The sequence below is a fragment of the Punica granatum genome, chromosome 7, assembly GCF_007655135.1.
Source record: "Punica granatum isolate Tunisia-2019 chromosome 7, ASM765513v2, whole genome shotgun sequence".
Lineage (NCBI taxonomy): Eukaryota > Viridiplantae > Streptophyta > Magnoliopsida > Myrtales > Lythraceae > Punica > Punica granatum.
Window position 1 is genome coordinate 27,255,901 of NC_045133.1, and position 22,155 is coordinate 27,278,055.

The following is a 22,155-nucleotide window of genomic DNA, read 5'->3' on the forward strand; positions in this document are numbered from 1 at the left end:
TTCGGGGAAGGGCTCGACGAGGACGGTCGAGTGCCTGAGATAGAGGAGAGTTTGCACCGCCTCGAGAACCGTCAACTCACCTCAGTTGAGCCAACAGAAGAAATCAACATAGGCACTGAAGAGGAACCTCGCACGCTAAAGATCGGGACGGGCCTCGATCCAACACAACGAGCTCGGATGATCGATTTCTTGAAGGAGTACCAAGAGGTCTTTGCCTGGTCCTACGCCGACATGCCGGGCTTAGATCCGTCGATAGTCAAGCACTCTCTCCCACTCGATACAGAGAACTTCCCGCCCAAACGGCAACACCTACGGCGGCAGCGAGCCGGCCTTCTCCTCCGCATCAAGGAGGAGGTCGTCAAGCAGATAAATGCGGGATTCCTAGAAGTCTGCAATTACTCTGAATGGGTGGCAAACATCGTGCCCGTAGAGAAAAAGGACGGAAGGGTCAGGGTTTGCGTCGACTATCGGGACCTCAACAAGGCTAGTCCTAAAGACAACTTCCCTCTGCCTCACATCGACGTCTTGGTCGACAACACCGCGCGCCACAATCAGTTCTCCTTCATGGATGGCTTTTCGGGGTATAACCAAATCCGGATGGCTGAAGACGACAAGATCAAAACGACTTTCATCACGATGTGGGGCACGTTTTGCTACAAGGTCATGCCCTTCGGGCTCAAAAATGCCGGGGCAACCTACCAACGGGCAATGGTTACGCTCTTCCACGACATGATGCATAAGGAGATCGAGGTCTACGTCGACGACATGATCGCAAAGTCCAAGGAGGGAGAGGATCACCTCGTCAATCTGAGGCGTCTCTTCGAACGTCTCAAGAAGTACAAGCTTAGGCTCAACCCGGCCAAGTGCACATTCGGCGCGAAATCCGGAAAACTGCTAGGATTTGTGGTCAGCGAACGAGGCATCGAGGTCGATCCTGACAAGGTGAAAGCGATTAGGGAGTTACCTCCGCCATCAACAGTGCGCGAGGTACGAAGCTTCTTAGGACGACTGAACTACATCGCGCGTTTCATCGCGAACTTATCAGATAAGTGTCAACCCCTCTTCCGGCTGCTTCGTAAAAATGCAGCAATTGAATGGGACGACGATTGTCAGAAGGCCTTTGACGATATTAAGACATACTTAGTTCAGTCGCCGGTGTTGGTCCCGCCCACGCCAGGTCGACCTCTCATTCTTTACCTGACGGTGCGCCGGCAATCATTGGGGTGCATGCTGGGACAAGAAGATGAGTCTACACGCGCAGAACATGCCATCTACTATCTGAGCAAGAAGTTTACTGAAGGGGAATCCAATTACCCGGAGATTGAGAAGATGTGTTGCGCACTGGTGTGGGTCATGCAGAGACTTCGACAGTACACCCTCTATCACACTATCCGCTTGCTGTCGAAAGCGGATCCCCTGAAATATCTACTTGGTAGCCCATCCTCCATGAGGAACATTGCAAAGTGGCGCTGTCAACTGACGGAGTACGACATCGAGTATGTGCCCCGCACATCAGTCAAGGGGCAAGCAATTGCAGACCATTTGGCGGAATTTCCCATCGAGGATGACACGCCGATCAACTCCGACTTTCCAGACGAAGGGATCCTCCGAGTAGATGAGGAGGAGGATGGGACCGCGTGGAAGATGTATTTCGACGGCGCGGTGAATTCCACTGGTTCTGGTATCGGCGCAGTGCTGATATCCCAGGACGGACGTTATTACCCGATTGCAGCAAAAGTTAATTTTCTCTGCACCAATAATGTGGCCGAATACGAGGCATGCATCCTTGGCTTGCAAGCAGCGATTGATTTCAAGGTGAAGGAGCTAGAAGTGTTCGGAGATTCAATGCTCACAATCTTCCAAACGTTAGGGCAATGGAAGACGAAAGACGCAAAGTTAGTACCATACCACGAGTATCTCGAGGAGTTAGCGGAGAACTTCGAGAAAATCTCGTTCACCTACACGCCACGTATCAAGAATCAGTTTACAGATGCACTTGCGACACTGGCATCAATGGTGAGCATCACAAAAGAAAACCTCATCGAGCCACTTGAGATCGAGATTGCCAAAGGCCCGACTTACTGCGACACAATCGAGGCGACCGATGAACAGCCATGGTACGAAGACATCAAACATTTTCTGCAAACTGGCCAATACCCGACATTTGCCAACCGTCGGGACCGGAAAACACTTAGGCGACTCACAGCGCATTACTTCCTGAGCGGAGAGACTCTCTACCGCCGTTCCTTCGACGCTACGCTACTCCGGTGTGTTGACGAAAACGAGGCACAACGCCTCATGGGAGAGATACATGAAGGGAGTTGTGGACCCCATATGAGCGGTCTCATGCTCACCAAGAAACTCATGCGCCTAGGTTACTTTTGGTCCACCATGGAGGCCGACTGCGCCAAACACGTCAGACACTGCCACTTGTGCCAGGTCTATGCCGATCAGATCAAAGCACCCCCCAATGAGCTACGCCCGATGGCGGCCCCGTGGCCCTTTTCAATGTGGGGCATCAACGTGATCGGCCTTATCAATCCCAAAGCATCCAATGGACACATGTTCATTTTGGTGGCAATTGACTATTTCACCAAGTGGATCGAGGCCATAACGCTCGCTTCGGTCACCGCAAATGCCGTGGCACGTTTCCTTAAGCGCGACATCATCGCCCGATATGGAGTCCCCGAAACAATCATCACCGACAATGCTAAGAACCTGAACAACAGGATCATCGATGAGCTTTGTGAGCGATTCAAAATACACCACCGCAATTCCACACCATACCGTCCCCAAATGAACGGTGCGGTGGAGGCTGCGAACAAAAACATCAAGAGGATCATCGAGAAAATGACGGTGACCTATAAGGATTGGCACGAGATGCTCCCTTTTGCGCTCTTGGCATATCGAACGTCCATCCGCACTTCAACCGGGGCAACTCCGTACTCCTTAGTCTACGGCATGGAAGCAATCCTCCCAATCGAAGTGGAGATTCCCTCCATGAGGGTCCTCGCCGAGTCCAAGCTCGAAGAAGCAGAATGGGCGAAGCAGCGCTACGAACAGCTCAATCTCATTGACGAGAAACGGCTAACAGCGCTCTGCCACGGTCAATGCTACCAACAAAGAATGGCTCGAGCGTTCAATGCAAGGGTTCGCCACCGCGAATTCCGCCCCGGTGATCTCGTCCTACGAAAGGTCTTGCACATCACACCTGACTCTCGGGGCAAGTTTGCATACAAGTATGATGGACCTTTCGTCGTCAGGGAAGTCTTCTCCGGAGGGGCAATTATCCTAAGCGATATGGACGGGACCGAAAACGCACTCACGGTCAATGCCGATGCCCTTAAGAAGTACTACCCTTAATGGCCTCTTTGTCATCCGGCGGTTTCTTTGTGTTCTCGGAGGTTTCAGGCTACCGTCCAGGCCCTTATCTTCCTCTGTCTCCCTTTGGGCTCTGTGCCATTTCACCTCACCACATTTTCTATTTATCACGCACGTGTCCTATCCATTCAATTCTTCTCATCTAAGGATACTTCAGAGAGAAAAATAATAATTTTCCCGCTAGGTCGAAAACCTCCTTGAGGCGGCCTAGGCAAAAGTTAGGGAACGAGGGGCACGACTTAAAATCCCGCAAAGGGGAGTCGTGGCAAAAGGAGAGCGCAAATCAATTTCTCGCTAGGCCGAAAACCCGCAAAGGGTGGTCTAGGCAAAAATTAGAGGAACCGAGAGGTGCGATCAGACCCGGACAGGGGCGATCGTAGCAAAAGGTGAGCACTCATGTGAGAAAAGTCAAATAAAATACCCCGCTAGGTCGTTACTCATCTTACGGCCTAGGCAAAAATTAGGGGCAATTGTCGGCTTGACCACGAAAGAACAGCGGCACTTCGCGTGAAGCTACAGCTAGTAGTGGTTCGGCAGTCCTCGACGCAAGCAAACTCTCTTCGACTCTCCAGGCTCGAGACATGCCTCGAAATGGGGTCGAATCGTCGTATCCTTAATTTGGAGGATCCTAAAGATCCCTCCCTTTACCTTTACTCAAAACTCTGCGGGCCATGCCCCTCCTTGTAAAAAAAAAAAAAAAAAAAGCCTTTCTTTTAGTCAAGTACATGTCACATTCGGGGACACAGCCGCCCCTCAAATGGCCACTGTGTCCAAATCCCTGAAGCATCGCTACATAGATTTCCTTTGCACATCGTAATTCCAGCGGTATTGCGTGACTGACAACGACCGTTAGCCGCAATTCCTTGTGTGCAGGTGTGAGCATTCGGATCCTGAAAGGTGTCTCTTCCTGACGGACTCATGTCTGCCTTATGCGACAAGACGAAATCCCAGTCCGAGCGGATGACCCTCAAGGAGACACACAACGCCCAATCCTGCGACAAGCGACGAACAACGCTTGCCACGGCACCGTCATAAGCACAATATGAGCTCGAATCCAACGGATCATGGCCTTCGCCCTCCGGCGCCCTGCGTCGTCCCCCAACATTAGTCATTGCTTCTACATTCCATCTTTACCGCTTTTCGGACTCCGCGTCCAGGACTCCGTGTCCATCTTTACTGCTTTTCGGACTCCGCGTCCAGGACTCCGTGTCCATCTTTATTGCCTTCCGGACTCCGCGTCCAGGACTCCGTGTCCATCTTTACTGCTTTTCGGACTCCGCGTCCAGAACTCCGTATCCATCTTTACTGCTTTTCAGACTCCGCGTCCAGGACTCCGTGTCCATCTTTACTGCTTTTAGGACTCCGCGTCCAGGATTTCGTGTCCATTTTTACTGCTTTTCGGACTCCGTTTCCATCTTTACTGCTTTTCGGACTCCGCGTCCAGGACTCCGTGTCCATCTTTACTGCTTTTCGGACTCCGCGTCCAGGACTTCGTGTCCATTTTTACTGCTTTTCGGACTCCGTCTCCATCTTTACTGCTTTTCGGACTCCGTGTCCATCTTTACTGCTTTTCGGACTCCGCGTCCAGGACTCCGTGTCCATTTTTACTGCTTTTCGGACTCCGCGTCCATCTTTACTGCTTTTCGGACTCCACGTCCAGGACTCCGTGTCCATCTTTACTGCTTTTCGGACTCCGCGTCCAGGACTCCGTGTCCATCTTTACTGCTTTTCGGACTCCGCGTCCAGGACTCCGTGTCCATCTTTATTGCCTTCCGGACTCCGCGTCCAGGACTCCGTGTCCATCTTTACTGCTTTTCGGACTCCGCGTCCAGGGCTCCGTGTCCATCTTTACTGCTTTTCGGACTCCGCGTCCAGGACTTCGTGTCCATTTTTACTGCTTTTCGGACTCCGTGTCCATCTTTACTGCTTTTCGGACTCCGCGTCCAGGACTTCGTGTCCATCTTTACTGCTTTTCGAACTCCGTGTCCAGGACTCCGTGTCCATCTTTACTGCTTTTCGGACTCCGCGTCCAGGACTCCGTGTCCATTTTTACTGCTTTTCGGACTCCGCGTCCATCTTTACTGCTTTTCGGACTCCGCGTCCAGGACTCCGTGTCCATCTTTACTGCTTTTCGGACTCCGCGTCCAGGACTCCGTGTCCATTTTTACTGCTTTTCGGACTCCGCGTCCATCTTTACTGCTTTTCTGACTCCGCGTCCAGGACTCCGTGTCCATCTTTACTGCTTTTCGGACTCCGCGTCCAGGACTCCGTGTCCATCTTTACTGCTTTTCGGACTCCGCGTCCATCTTTACTGCTTTTCGGACTCCGCGTCCAGGACTCCGTGTCCATCTTTACTGCTTTCGGACTCCGCGTCCAGGACTCCGTGTCCATCTTTATTGTTTTTCGGGACTCCGTGTCCATCTTTACCGCTTTTCGGACTCCGCGTCCAGGACTCCGTGTCCATCTTTACTGCTTTTCGGACTCCGCGTCCAAGACTTCGTGTCCACCTTTACTGCTTTTTAAAATTCTTTGTTCACTTTTATTTCTTTCCGGACTTCGTGTCAACCTTTATCGCTTTTAGGACTTCGTGTTCCCATTTATTGCTTTACGAACTTTAGCCCTGCATTTGCTTGCCATGACTCCTTTGTCTTTTTCCTCCCGCAAACAGGTCCGTTGCATCTAGGAGAATGGCCAGATAGTCGTCAAGACCGAACGGGTTCTTTCTTTCCCTTGCTTCACAAGTCACACCTTTTGGCGGTGTCGACAACTTATTCTGTCCCCATAAGTTTATTAGGCTAAATGGAATTTACTTTATTGACAGCGCCAATAGAAACCGAGCTATTCGCTCTCCCAAATTCATTGATAACTTTGCTAAACACAAACACCATTAAAGGTTACTGAAACCCAACTCCGATGCTTCGGGAAGTCCTGAATAGCATCAGCAAGTTTTCCACCCGATCCGCGCATCTAAACATGCCATCTTCACTCCCCATCTCTAACAGGCCTTCTTCAACCAAACTACAATAAAACTATTCAGAGTATTTCATGAGCATCTTGACTTCTGCACTAAAGCACACCAACTGTTTTCTATTATATGGACAAGTAGCTGTGATGTAACTAATATGCTGAACCATCCCATACAGCTTAGTCGCAGGCTCTTATCTTTTTCACTGTCCGCATATTTTTTTTTCTTGTGCTATGCAACGAGCGGGACGATTTAGCAGCATTAATAAATTGAGCCGGCTTGGTTGTATGCTTTGGTCATGCCATGGATGTTGGATTCCCAAAGCTCCAAACTGGTTGTCTGTGTTTCTTCATTAGTTTTCATTAGGACTATAGCCTAGTTACTTACACTAATCCATTCATAACGTTGCTCAGAGTTTCCTATGGAGAGAAGAAGGTTTCTCCCTCAAATATCTCAATCTAGTTATGATGCTACAGAAAACGGGCAATTTTTATGTTATGTGGGCATTTTTACAATTTTATGTTATTTGGGCGTTTTTGTAATTTTTAGAGAATAGTTTATTTTATGGAATGGTTTATTTTACGGAATAGTTTATTTCTTTCGTTATAATTTCGTTTCATTCGTTATAATTTTGTTTAAGCCTATTTAAGCGTTGTAAGTCGTAGGACTGAAGACAGTAGTTTTTGGTTGAATAAAATTTCGAGAGAATATTTTCTCTATTTTTTCAAATGCGGTATTGATTGAATTAATGAATTTGATGTCCATTCACTAGTATTCGTAGAATCAACATGTTATAGAATATTATTTTTCGGCATTCGTATGAGAATCAACATATTATAAATGTTTTTTAATTTCGCTGCGTCAAGAAAGAAGTTCCAAGAACTAACTAATTCCCAAACATTATTACGCCTTACGGAAACTTGGTCTTAGTCTAACCAAGTTGAATGTTCAAAACTCGAAAAAGAAAAAGAAAAAAATTATATTCTCTGGTAGACTTAACGCATTAAAAAGATCAAGATGGCGAGTCACGCGTACACATTCTGCTGGTCCCCATTCATAACTACTGTCTTTGTCTTGGGACAACGGTTTTTAGAGGCATCCTCATGGGTCATCTCACAGGACATGTCCAACTCCGACTCCACAGAACAGAGTCCCCTGTTTAATGTTCCCAGTCCTCATACGACATCCAAAATTAAACTGGATAGCTACATCACTGCTATTTTCAGTCTTTGCGCGTTGACTTTTGATAGTGGCTGTCAGCACCTAATTTTGGTCAACCGGCTTCAGAAGGGCAGAATCGTCGTTTCTGCCACCCGTGAGGGAAGTATTTCCGATTAATTACCCTAGTAGCCACGACTTTTCGGAGATAGCACATTTTCCTAATCTAGCACCAAATTTGTGATTTTTCAGAATAATAATACCATTTGGGACGTTTTCGAATTTCGCGTACATCGGCGTCAATTTTCAAAATTCGGGACAAAATTCGAGATTGAAAATAATTTCATCGCATAATATCGATCATTGAATTTTTCTGAACGTGATGGCGGTCTCGAATTATATTTCCGACGTCCGATCGAGAAGACGGAATTTTCAATTTGTACGCGCGTCAATTTCAAAAAAAAAAAAAAAAAATAGGGTCACGGTCAGAAGTCAGTGACTTCTGACCGCTACTCCTCCTTCGTCATTTTCTTTTCCTGTTCTTCTTCTTCCTCTTTTCTTCATTTCTTTTTCTTTTCCTTTCTTCTTCTTCTTCTTCCTTGCAGGGACGTCTCCCGACTCGTGACCTCTGTGCCGATTGAACCCGAGCCTGCCGACTCCTCTGCACATGCCAAGCCCTCTGAACACGCCAACGATTTTCGACACGCAACGCCATCTCTCTCTCTCTCTCTCTCTCTCTCGGGAAAAAAGGGAAGGACCCTCAGCTCGAACGGGGATCGGCTCTCGGGAGGGGGCATTATTTTTTTCACTCTCAGCTCGAGCTTTAAAAGAGGAGCTCGATTTTTCGGAGGGACTCTCTGGCTCTCGCTCTCTCTCTCTCGGCAGCTCACAGTTCGGCCGGGAGTTTACGAAAAAAATCCCTCAACTCACACGCGGTCTCCCATAGCTCACGGCCCGCAGCTCGATTTTTCGCGGAAACCCGGAGCCCGTTCGGTCCGAACGCTCGCAGCTCCCGATCTCGAACCCCCGCAATTCGGATCCCGGTTCTCACGCCTCCCTCCGCACATTCTCCGGCTTTCCCTTACCTCGGCTCCCTCAGCTCCCCGTTCGGCCCTCAGCTCACCCGAGCTGCCACCCGAGCCGCCCCGAACCGCCTCCCTTCTTCTCCTTCGTTTCATTATTTTTGCTAACCGTCGGCTCCTCCTCTCCGGGCCAGCACAGGTAGCCGCCCAACCGCCCAGCAGCCCAGCCATTCGGTCCGACCCAGCGGTAGCCGTCCAGCCCGGCCCAGCAACAATCCCGTTCGGCACGGCCCGACCCACCGACGGCCCAGTCCAGCACCCAACAACCCAATCGGCCCAGTCCAAATCTCAAGGGCCCAGTCCGGCCCAATTCTCCCTCAGCAGCCCAACTCCCCGGCGAATTCTTAATTTTTTTTTATTTTTTTTATTTACAGAATCACCCCTCAACTTCCCGAACTAGGTAAATCTCCGACTTAGTGGCATGTTTAGGGCTCCGATTCTGAATATTAATGCTTGCTTGGACGAATATGATGTGAAATGAGCGTTATTGGGTCGTGTGGGTGATCGGATTTGTTGCGAACTCGATTTTACGAACTTTTCATTTTGTCTCATTTCAGTCCAGAGGACGCATTTTTATTTTTCTGGATCTGTCCCAAATTTTAAAATTCCTTTCAGCCAAGTCCCAGTCATTTGTACCATTTCCCATTCAGTCCTGGAATTTTTTCGAATTTTTCAAGCACTCCAAGGAACTTTTCAAGTTGTTTCAATTTAGTCCCGGGGTCATTTTTGCCTTTTTCAGATCAGCCCTGAATTTTGAATTATTTCGGTTCAAGTCCCGGTCATTTTAATATCTTCAAATCAGTCCCTGAACTTTTCGAAAATTTTAAATCAGTCCCTGAACTTTTCGGAATCTCCAGATCAGTCCTGAACCTTTCGGAATTTTTAAATCAGTCCCTAAACTTTCTGCAATTTTCAAATCAGTCCCTGAATTTTTCGGAATTTTCACATTAGTCCCTGAGCTTTTCGAATTTTCACATCAGTCCCTGAGTTTTTCGGAATTTGCAGACCAGTCCTTTAACTTTTCGGAATTTTCAAATCAGTCCTGAACATTTTCCAAAGACATCCAGCCCTTTCCTACTTGGATCACCGACCGACAGCGTGTGTGCTATGTTTAAATATTTCATTCTTGTAATTATATGTATACGGCATGACAACGTGTGTGCTTTGCATGATTTTTCGCTTTCCATGAATCGGTGCCGTTTTATTGATTACGTTGATATCGTGTTTGCGTGTATGTTTGTATGTGTTTATCATGATCATGGCGGCACCGGTTATGTAAATTTGTACGTTCGCCGTGCTTGATGTGGTGATATGCTCTTGATCGGTGCTTAAAATGCTTTATCGTTTAAATCGAAACCTCACATGAATTGGGTTAATCATGCAAACTCGACCTAAAATTAATTTTTAAATCCTAAGGCGATCGGGAATTAGGATTCGCATCGGACGGTCCATCAATGATCGGCTCGACGGTCCGAAACTCGAATATTTAGAGCATTTGGCAAAACATTAATTAATTTAATCAATAATTCCACTAACGGGGTAATTGAACGTTCACACGATTAATTAATTCACTTGGCCCTAATAATTTTGTACGAATTGGTAATAAACCGGTAACACGCGTCGATAGATTGCAAACGTGCGTTGGTGCCCTTCTCAAAACTTGCAAATTTTATAAAACTCGAGACACGTAGTTCGATGTGACATGGATGTCCAGGAAGGACTTGCGCGTCTTGACTCGAGGCCTCACCTGATTTCAGGAAACTCAGGTCGGGATGTGGAAGTTCTTCTTAGATCACTTCCGGATAGATTAACCGATCTTTTGATTTTCTGGGGTTCTTGACAACCTTGGAGGGTCCAGGGGATCGGTTAGCGCCGGTCACAGGCCGAGGCGGCCCGCGCCGCATGATCTCTCTTTTCTGAAAATATTTTCACCTCAAGGGCAAAATCGTCTATTTGCAACTTAGCGACACCCCTAGGGTTAGAATAATAGAAACACTACGGTATTAGGGTAGGGATGGGCTACCTATCTAGGCGCAGGTTCATCTGCATAGCCCGCCCTATCCGACCGATGAGTTTTTGTTATTCTAGCATAGTCTCGGGTAGTTAGTTCGGGTGGATTGGCTCAAAATACAAATACCGGATTAATTGTATACTTGGCTAAGACAAAATGGGCAATAGTGGGATAGACACTAGGTTTTAGGATGTACAGGCGGAATCAATGTTCGGTAATAACCTGTAACAACCGTAGTGTCACAACATAGAACAACCCTAAAAATAACCCACAAACACTAGGCTTGACAACAGACGTCACGTACGTCAGGTCCTCATAAAATAATGCCAAATGCGAAATACCTTCCCGAGGCGATCCTTGATCGATTCACACCTTGTACCTACTTTGTTTGCTTTAGGGTAGGATTTGTATGCCAAGATACCCCGGTTAATAATTGGTTAATTCATGTAAATTCGGCAATAACAAGATCCCATTGCTTGTTTATTTATGTCCGCTTGTTAACATTCTTGCACTTGTTTGTTATGCGGATCGAGCCCGATCTTTTAGGGCACGATTCATAGGGGGTCCAACGCCCCCAATCGTAGATCACGGGGTTCAATTCCCCTAACACTGAGCGCGCATCTTAATTTCAATTTCGGTCTTTTCAAACCACACGGTGAGTACGAGTGGAATAATAACCGAACGCGATTCGACCGGGATTCAGTTGTCGTAACTTGTACTTTATTTATTTGAGAGGACAATGTAAGGATTTATATTGTACATTCATTCATGTAAGAATCCCGGTCGGAGAGTGGACGGTCGGAGTGTTCCTTCGAATTTACGGTGTCAAAACGCGTAAGATGAGCGGAACTTAATTAAGCGGTAATTAAATTAAAATGGTAAGCCTAGATAAGCTAGAGTACCGATAGGGCACGCGAGATATAGGCTCGCATGTAACAGAACCCCCGAATTCGGAACCTTGGGTTTCGTAGACCATATGCCTTAGCAATTAGGTGTACCCCGTACCCCTAGACCCGGGTAACTTGCCGGCCCTCGACTTTCGGGTCGTAAAATGGCAAGTGGCGACTCCTTCTCACGTGCGTCCGTCGCGCGTCCCCGGGAAGGTGGACACTCCCAAGCCGCGTTGCATAGGCGCGCGCACGCGTGCCCCGACGAGATGAAATTCGGGTGCGCACAGTGGCCTCAAGGATCAACGCTTTGACTCTACGGAGGTCCAACTTGGGTGTTGCAATATTCTTGCTACTTTATTGTTCCCCCCTGCAATGGCTTAGCTTTAGCCTTTCATACCCTCAGGATTTCAGAATAATGGATCCGAGGCTCTACAGGTGTGCGAGGAGGGGCAATGTTCGGTCTTTGAAGAGGCTGCTTGATGAGACGCCAAGCCTGATCCTGGGACTTACCCCCCAAGAAAACTCGATCATCCACATTGCCTCTCGATTTGGACACGTGTCGGTTGTACAGGAGATCTGCACAAGATGCAAGTCCCTCCTGACAAAACCGAACATAGACGGGGACACTCCCCTTCATGTGGCTGCAAGGGCAGGCCAGCTTGGTGTCGTGAGTTCTCTTCTCAAACAGATGATTGAGGAGCCTGCTTTCGATATTGAAAGCGGAAGAAATTGCAGGCTCAAGATGGTCATGTGGAAAAATAAGAGGGATAACACGGCTCTTCATGTGGCAATCGGGAATGGCCATCTTCAAGCGGCAGAGTTGCTGCTAGAGGTCAATCCTCAGCTGGTGCACTATGCTAATCATGACGGAGAGTCTCCTCTGTATCTGGCGGCTAGAGGCGGAATGGTAGAGATTGTAAATCGAATTCTGATGTTCCCGTCGGCACCCAGTGGCGGGTGCCACGGCCAAACGGCTCTCCATGCTGCAGTGATTGAGAGGAACCCTGGTATGTTGTATTCTTCATGCTTCACATTCTTTAGATGTGTTTAGCAATGCTCACTCTCCTTTGAAAGGTTAAATTTTCGTACCTCTGTGTCTAAGTCTTATAAGTCATTGCTTTGAAGGGATTGTGCAATCCCTCTTGAGAGTGAGACCCGAGCTCATCAATGCCATGGACCACGAGGGCCGAAATGCAGTCCATTACGCAGCTTCCTCTGGAGAGCACAAGATGGTAGAGAAATTACTAGAATTTGATTTCTCGTCTGCATATGCAACGGACAGAAATGGTCATTCACCTCTCCAGGCTGCTGCTCTATTGGGTCACACGAAGGTCATCTCGGGGATTCTTCGGCACTGTCCTGATTCAGGAGAATTCCTAGACCTCAAAGGACAAAATGCTCTGCACCTTGCTGTCTTGGGGGGAAAAGCGAAAGTTGTTAGCCGCATGCTCGAAATGGAGGAGCTAGAAGGACTCATAAATCAACCTGATAAGAACGGAAATACGCCTTTGCATCTTGCTGCCGTGGAAAGGAACACTTGGATTATGAGGTACTTGTTATGGGATGGAAGAGTCGATCGGAAAGCTCGGAACATGAGTGGACTAACTGCTCTCGACTTCGTTAAGCCAATCCAACATCCAAACAGGGTAAAATCATCCTCTTGTTGGTAGTTGTTCCAAATAACCTCTTTTTTATCAACAGTCTTGCTCATATGAACATGTTTCTTATTCATCCCCAAAAAAAAAAAAAAAGAAAGAAAGAAAAACAAACATGTTTCTTCTTCTTGCAGATCTTGGCCCCAACCTTTTGGAGACAATCCCACAGTACGGATACTCCTCGATGGTTTTACCTCAAGAAAGCCGACTCAAGGCCAAACCAAGAAGATGATAGTTCCACAGAGCAGACTTACAAGCAGAGGGGCCAGACCCTTCTAATGGTGGCAACCCTACTCACGGCCGTTACTTTTGCTGCGGCTTTCACAATGCCCGGGGGCTACAACAACAACTTGGGTCCGGACCAAGGAGTGGCCCTTCTGCAGTCGAGCAAGTACTTAAAGCGGTTCATAATATCCGACACAGTTGCAATGACCAGCTCGATAACAGCAGCTTGTGTTATACTGTGGGGAGCTGTGGTTGGCAAGAGGTCATACGTGTACTATTACTCGTGTGCGATGGTGCTTACTTACATTGCTCTTCAATTGACTGCGATGGCCTTTTCAACGGGCATTTTAGCGGCATTGCCCGACCAAGTTTATGCCCACTCTATGAGTCTGGTCATCGGCATCGTTTTTCATATCAGCACCTTCTTGTTCCTTTTCAGACTGGCACAAATTTTCTCCATCTCGGAGGTCTGTAAGTTTCTGGTTTTCTGCATCAGAAAGCTGAACTGTAGAATCCGCACTAGATTGTAGAGAGGAAATATTTGTAATTGTTTCTTTCTTTCCCTTGCTTCACAAGTCACACCTTTTGGCGGTGTCGACAACTTATTCTGTCCCCATAAGTTTATTAGGCTAAATGGAATTTACTTTATTGACAGCGCCAATAGAAACCGAGCTATTCGCTCTCCCAAATTCATTGATAACTTTGCTAAACACAAACACCATTAAAGGTTACTGAAACCCAACTCCGATGCTTCGGGAAGTCCTGAATAGCATCAGCAAGTTTTCCACCCGATCCGCGCATCTAAACATGCCATCTTCACTCCCCATCTCTAACAGGCCTTCTTCAACCAAACTACAATAAAACTATTCAGAGTATTTCATGAGCATCTTGACTTCTGCACTAAAGCACACCAACTGTTTTCTATTATATGGACAAGTAGCTGTGATGTAACTAATATGCTGAACCATCCCATACAGCTTAGTCGCAGGCTCTTATCTTTTTCACTGTCCGCATATTTTTTTTTCTCGTGCTATGCGACGAGCGGGACGATTTAGCAGCATTAATAAATTGAGCCGGCTTGGTTGTATGCTTTGGTCATGCCATGGATGTTGGATTCCCAAAGCTCCAAACTGCTTGTCTGTGTTTCTTCATTAGGATATATTCCTCCGTTGTGTCTGTGTCATTTTTGCTTTAAAAAGCCAACAAACGGAGTCATTAGAATGATTGTCCGTACTTGCTGGAATTTATATATGCCAATATATTACAATACAATTGATTAATATCATTGCTCCAATGATTGACTTTGATGCTTCGTTCCTGCGTTTGATTTGTTAGTGTAATTTTAAAATCATGACTTTGATTTTGATTTTGATTTTGATCGTGAAAAAAGACAAATGAGATGATATTATAAATTTGATTTGGGAAATGCGTATTTTTGTTGTGTAGCGTGTTGAGTTAAAATCAAAATTATGATTATAAAATTACACTAATTTTTCAAACGCAACCTTACACTTTCAGTTGTGATTCCCCTTGCCTGCCTTTAGCATCATGCCAAAAAAATCAAAACAAAATTATTAAATTATTAAATTGGAGAGAAACAATATTGACAGTTTGTTCTCAACCGTCAATGCAACCCATCAGTATATTATCTTCTTGAATTAAACAAATTGTCTTGCGCTTGTTTGTCAGTAATCGAAGAACATTTTCTTCTTGCAAGATTTCATTTCGTGGGCCACTCCAAATAACATATTTGCAATATCTCCGTACATTCGAAGAACGCACGTATGTATTGAAGATCTAGAATATATATATATATATATATATATATATATATACATATAGTTGATTTTAGAGAATATATCTCATATCTAATTTGATAAAAGAGACAGTCGTGATTGAGAGTATTATTATTATTATTTTATTCAGATCTGAATATTATGAGATTATTCTCCCATCTTACAGGAGATCATTTATATCTCTAAGTCTGACCATGGGATTTGTATACTGTCGGTTTCTTAGCTTGCCTTATAATCTCGAATATATGTTGAGGCAAAATTTAAAGAGACTGAGATGCTGCATGCATGGGGTGCAATTAGATATATATATATATATATATATATATATATATATCCCCTACGATATATTTGCATTTAGGAAATATATGACTGATGAGTTTTGCTAAATCCTCCTAAATTACTCACAAACATGTGAGTATTAGGAGGATTATTAGGCACATATTTTAGGGGAATCTATAACATTTTTCATAACTGATTTTAGAATATATATATATATATATATTATCTGATGAAATAGGCAATCGTGATTTAGAGTATTATCTTTGATTTTATTCAGATTTGAAATATTATGAGATTATTTCCTAACTTACCAGAAATTACTATATCTAAGTCTAAAAATGGAATTTGGATACAGAGATCACAGGGAGAGAGATTGAAAGAGGCAGAGAGAGAGAGAGAGCGAGCGAGAGAGATGAGTGGATACACACACTATTCTAAACATATATATAATCATCTTTTATATTATATATATATATATATATTTCAGCAACCACTTGATCGTTCTTCTCACCGAAACTTGTTCAAGCCATGGGAACACCGCAAGATTGAGTAAAATCCAGCCCGTACTTTTCCACTCTGATCGCAGATATTCAATGGGAACACCGGCACCGATGAGATATTCATCGACCCTGTATCTACTTTGCACCAGAGATCTTCACATGCCCAAAAGCATGTCAAAGGACTTGCTCTACAGAGAAGCTCGATTTTATGGCCTCGAGGGCCACTTCCGAGCGGCAGTAAGAGGTAATTTGAAGGGTGATCTGCCGCGGCTTGTGCATTCAGTGACGATCCCTGCCGCCTCGAAAGAGGGAACAGTGATTCGTGCTACTGCTAGCCCAACCGGAGTCTTCTGTGTTGCCCGTAGCAAGATGGCTGGAATACGGAGGAGCAGAATCCTACTATACGTCTCAACAAAAGCCACATTATGATATTCTTTGGAATAATTCACGGGATATTGTTATGTCAACGTCGAAAAGTATTGGGCTGTTCAACTCAGTAACAGAGGAACTTATAAGCCACTGTTTCTGAGAAAACCTCGTCTGCTTGGCCTGTCTAATTCAAGGCTCTGTGTATGAACTTGAATAACGACGTGTTCTCAAGCTGTGCATCGGAAAAACTGGATTGGATACTGAAATTGCAATGTGGGTGGATCCAGCAACTGGCAAAGTGAAACCACATAGAAGAAAAAGTTCGGAGCTGGGAATTGTGCGAAAGCTACAATGATTGAGCTTAGGCTTTCTAGACCATAGGGCGAGGCAAGATACTGCTCTCGAGGTGCACCTCACAGCGCGCAGGGGCCGGAGGCAGCAGATCGTAGATGCGGCAGTGGATGAAACCAGGAACAAGATTTACTTGATGTGTTGGTTCATGAATGTGTGCTTCCTGGATCACAGGCAGATTCAGCTTCGAGAAGCGATTCAATGGATATTGGAGAACTCAGTCGTCCCGGGAGACGATGATGCGATATTTCCATCTGTGGAGATCGCCTTTGTTTCCTTATATACTGATCCAAATGTAGTTAAAGTATGGGAAAATCCTTGCCGTCTAATTGAATTTTAGTTCTGCTCATACAGTTACATATATCTTTGATGAATGTTTACATATACATATATACATCTATATATAGATATAGATAAGATGGACTCAACTCTATTGATTTTCTATTAGGAGCTGTACAATATATATAGCACGATTTCTTAGCCGAGGCATTTTTCTGGCCTTTTCTAACCCAAAAAAATGTGTCTTTCCTTAATCATCAATTAAGTTGGGTTTGTTTTTCACTAGCTAGCCAGACATATATATGGGCTATTAGGAATTTATTTATTTTTCTTTTCAAATGGATCATCTTACTCGTATGCAATATTTAGACTTCTGACCCATCCATAATCTCGTTTATTTATTTTAATAGTAGTTTAAATTAGGGAAAGTTTTGATTTAACATAAGTTATCGAGTGGATCTTACGTAATGGTAATTTCAATTGACAAGATAAATTTACTCTTTAATTTTGGTATTATTCATCAAACGCATCTATAAGTTAAAGCCAGTGTCGTCAAGGAGGTGATACTATTCTCTCATGAGCCTCTGGCGCCCCATAAACAAAATCATATATATCGGCAGATCATGGAATCGGATCCATTACTAGCAACTTGAATTTTCAACTAAAACGTGCAGCGGATCGTGTGTATGAAATGCTTAAAAATTACTCGAGATTACATTAATGTAGAATCATGAACACAACGTATAGGAAACTTCCTAAAAAAGGATAAATGTGATAAAGTGATTAAGGAGACAGCACATAACGTAATTGGTAACTCAGTCTAATAAGATTTTTTGATTGCAAGATATTGCGTTGACACTATCGATTAGTCATGTCAAATCTAATGTCTCCATGTGAATTTTAGGCGATGAGACAACTAAAGCAGAGCGAACATGTATTGGAATTTCACTGTTGTTAATTGTGAGTTTTCTGTATCATGAAATTCATAATCATTTTCTAACAGATCCTAGAATATTTTTGAAAGGAAAACTGAAGTGCCATAGAAAATTGAGAAATCAATTTAAGGAATTATTCGCAGAATTTTTTTTTTCCCTCAGCGCTGGCTCTCCCTGTTCATTGATCTTCTCTGGTACGCATGATTGCTTTAACGCCTAAGATATACAATAATATACTTGATAATCACATATTAATATACAAGAATATACTTAATAAAAAATATTTGCAATTAATATAAATTTATAATCTCAACTATTATAAACATCGAAAACGCTATTTCATCTTTCATTTTTCTTTTATTATCTCTATAAATTCATCAATTGACCACTTCTAAATTGAGGACACAATGACTACTCACTATCCATCTTTTTCTTCCTCTCTTATCTCTCATAAAGGAGCTAAAAGGAGCTGCGTTCTCTCATATTCTGTGCTGCTTGCTTGCAAAGGATGTCATTTAGGACTAAGAATTTTGTTCTATGCCGATCACGAATTGACAGACCATGCCTTAGATTTGCTATCTTACATGCAGAAACGAAGGAGATAATTCCATCATGACTTATTGACACTCTTAAAAACATTAATTGGTAGATGTAACATTGTGTTGAGAAATTTGAAAACTGGGAAGAAAGAGAATAATTCAGGCACTGTTACTGTAACGGACAGATGCCCAATCTCTGGTTTTTTCTATCGAATCTAATTTTCCGTTATGCTCTGCTTGGATCATTGTTACTGACAACAGGGGTGGTGAAAAGCCGGAAATAATACAGTAGAAAATTTTAGACAAAGCTCCGTTGAAGGGACAATATTTCATCTGAAAGCGAAAAACTTATTGTGATGGCTGCAGCTCAATGACATCCTTCACTGAAGAATCCAATACCATTGTAGAAATTGTGAGCATCCGAATAGTCCATATTCCGTGGATCCATACTCGAAATGAATCTCATCATATATGTCCATTCACTCATAATGTACATCGTTAGTCGTCCGTTGTTTTGTGAATGTAGGACTATTATGTAAACTACTTATCCATTCATAGAATTGTTCGAGTTTTCTGTGGAGATAATAAGGTTTCTCCCCCAAATATTTCGTTCCAAACCAAGAAATAAGTGAATCTGGAACTTCTTTACGAGACTTGGTCTTAAATTCAAATCGATATGTTGACTGCCGAAAAGTCGAGCAAAATTCCCACCAGGAAAAGATTTTTATGCGTTAAGAAAATTGAGCCCTCGGGTCATGCATGATGCATATACTTTCTGCTGGTCTCCATGCATAACTACCATCCATAGGACAACTATATTGCTGAAGACAACCTCATGGGTCCTCGGATAGAACATCTCTGACTCCGACTCCATAGGCAGAGTCCCCTGTTACGGTCTCCGGTCTCCTCATGACATCCCCAACCAATGAAAGAGCAGATTTCCTACACGTTCGTTTTTTTTTTTTCCTTTCCCTGCTGAATAGATTTCCTACAAGTTAATATAGATTTGGACCATCATGATCTATGATAGCTACATGTGTGTGTGTGTGTGTGTGTTTTTTTTTAATATCTTATGTGCATTGACTTTTGCTCATGCCTTCAGTTATCGATGTTGCAAAACCGAGCATATCACTAACAATCGACGCATTGACTCTCTAGAGTCTTTGAAGGATAACGGTCCAACTTGAATGTTGCACTATTCCTGTTATTTGATTCCTCCTGTAATGATGGATTCGAGGCTCTACAGGTGTGCGAGTAGGGGTGATGTCCGGTCCCTGAAGAGGCTGCTCAAAGAGACTCCGAGCCTGATCCTGAGACTTACCCCCCAAGGAAACTCGATTGTCCACATTGCCTCTCGATTGGGACATGGACCAGCTGTACAGGAGATCTGCAGAAGATGCAAGTCCCTCTTGACAAAACCGAAGGCAGACGGGGACACTACTCCTCATGCCAGCTTGGTGTTGTGAGTTCTCTTCTCAAACGGATGATTGAGGAGCTTGCATTCGATATAGAAAGCGGAGGAGATTGAAGGCTTGAGATGCTCTGGTGGAAAAATAAAAGGGATAACACGGCTCTTCATGAGGCTATCGGGAGTGGTCATCTCCAAGTGGCGGATTTGCTGATGGAGGTCGATCTCAGCAGGTTTACTACAGTAATCACATTGGAGAGTTCCCTCTGTATCTGGCAGCTAAAAGCAGAATGGCAGAGATTGTAAATCGAATTCTGATGTTCCTGTCAGCACCAAGTGGCGTGTGCCATGGCCAATCGGCTCTCCATGGTACTGTGATTGAGAGGCATCCTGGTATGTCGTATTTTTTTAAGATTCACATTCTCGTTAGACGTGTTTAGTGATGCTCCCTCCCATTGCGAGGTTAAATCTCTGTGATCTCTGAGCCTAGTTTTTTTGTGTCATTGCTTTGAAGGCATTGTGCAGTCCCTCCCGAGAGTAAGACCCGAGCTCATCAATGCCATGGACCACGATGGCTGAAATGCACTCTATCATGCAGCTTCCTCTGGAGACCACAATATGCTGGAGAGATTACGAGGATTCGATTTCTTGTCTGCATATGCAATGGACAGGAACGGTCATTCACCTCTCCATGCTGCTGCTCTTTCGGGTCACAGGAAGGTCATCTTGGAGATTCTTCGGCACTGTTCTGATTCAGGAGAACTCCTTGACCTCAACGGACAAATGCTCTTCACCTTGCTGTCTTAAGTGGGAAGGCAAATGTTGTTAGCAACATGCTCAATATGGTAGAGCTAGAGGGGCTCATAAATCAGCATGATAAGAATGTATACACGCCTTTGCATCTTGCTGCCATGGAAAGGGACAGTTGGATTATGAGGTACTTCTTGTGGGATGAAAGAGTCGATCAGAGAGCCCGGAACAGAAGTGGACCAACTGCTCTCAACATAATTAAGCCCATTGAACATCCAACCATGGTAAAATCATCCTCTTGTTGCTAGTTGTTTCAGTTACTCTCTTTTTTGTCAACTGAATCTTGTTCGTAGGAACGTCATTATTAAGTTTCCATGGGCTTATACAGACATAGACCCATATCCACTTAAAAACTCAAGCTGATAAATCGTGATACCCAAGTCTCATATAAACCAATGGTTGTTCTTTCATCTTTCCATGTGGGGTTATAATTCTCAACACCCCGCCCTCACGTGCAACGTGTGGTCTATTTCTGTCTACACGTTGTCACATGCCTCTAAACACCCGCCCTTAACAACTGACCTCGAGCCGGGTTCATCTTCTATGCTCATGCGAGGGGGACTAACACGAGACGCTCTTTTGGCTGCTCTCGATATTGGATCGGCATAGTGTGAGCCCACGTGGGCACGCGAAAGCGTAACCCTTTCTGATACCATATTAAATTTCCATTGGGCTTATACGGACCTGCGCCCATATCCACTTAAAATGTCAAGTTGATAAGTGGTGGTACTCAAGTTTCATATAAATCAATAGTTGTTCTTTCATATTTTCCAAGTGGAATTATAATTCCCAACAATCATGTTTCTTTTTACTGCAGATTACGGCCCGGACCTTTTGGAGACAACCCCACAATATGGATACTCCTTATTGGTCTTTCCTGAAGAAAGCCGACTCAAGCCCAAACCAAGAAGATGATGGTGCCTCGGAGCAGACTTGCACGCAGAGGGGACAGACCCTTCTAATGGTCGCAGTCCTACTCACAGCCGTTACTTTTTTGGCAGCTTTCACAATGCCTGGGGGCTACAACAACAACTTGGTCCAGACCAAGGAGTGGCCCTTCTGCAGTCGAGCAAGTACTTAAAGCGGTTCATAATCTTCGACACAGTTGCAATGACCAGCTCGATAACAACAGCTTGTGTTATACTGTGGGGGGCTGTGGTTGGCAAGAGGTCATACGTGTATTATTACTAGTGTACAGTGGTGCTTACATTTCTCTTCAATTGACTGCTACGGCCTGATCAACGGGTGTTTAGCGGTGCTGCCCAACCAAGTATATGCCCACACTATGAGTGTGGTCATCGGCACCGTTTTTCATATCAGCACCTTCTCGTTCCTTTTCAGATTGGCACAGATTTTATCTATCTCCGAGGTCTGTATGTTTCTGATTTTCCGCATCAGAAAGCTGAACCATAGAATCTGCAATAGTGCAGAGTGGAAATATTTGTAATTGTTTATTTTTTATCTTGCTTTGCAAGTAACACCTTTCTTGACCAGCAAGTTATTCGGTTTGTTATCACAAAAC

At 44.6% G+C, this 22,155-nt stretch overlaps 3 protein-coding genes across 3 annotated transcripts; all 3 read left to right on the forward strand.

Moving 5' to 3' along the window:
* Positions 1-765: 765 nt before the first annotated feature.
* Positions 766-13,285, forward strand: LOC116214590 (protein ACCELERATED CELL DEATH 6-like). The gene is made up of 4 exons (XM_031549972.1): positions 766-1,177; positions 1,871-2,117; positions 11,869-12,494; positions 12,613-13,285. The coding sequence occupies exons 1-4, from the start codon at positions 766-768 to the stop codon at positions 13,155-13,157; spliced, it is 1,830 nt and encodes a 609-aa protein (XP_031405832.1). The 3' UTR covers positions 13,158-13,285.
* LOC116215069 (protein ACCELERATED CELL DEATH 6-like) lies at positions 13,165-14,117 on the forward strand. Its single transcript, XM_031550640.1, has one exon. It carries the CDS (start codon positions 13,199-13,201, stop codon positions 13,895-13,897), a length of 699 nt encoding a protein of 232 aa, XP_031406500.1. The 5' UTR covers positions 13,165-13,198; the 3' UTR covers positions 13,898-14,117.
* A 5,524-nt stretch (positions 14,118-19,641) lies between these two features.
* On the forward strand, positions 19,642-20,630 carry LOC116214591. Its single transcript, XM_031549973.1, has 3 exons — positions 19,642-19,877; positions 20,023-20,216; positions 20,422-20,630. The coding sequence occupies exons 1-3, from the start codon at positions 19,642-19,644 to the stop codon at positions 20,628-20,630; spliced, it is 639 nt and encodes a 212-aa protein (XP_031405833.1).
* Positions 20,631-22,155: the final 1,525 nt, after the last annotated feature.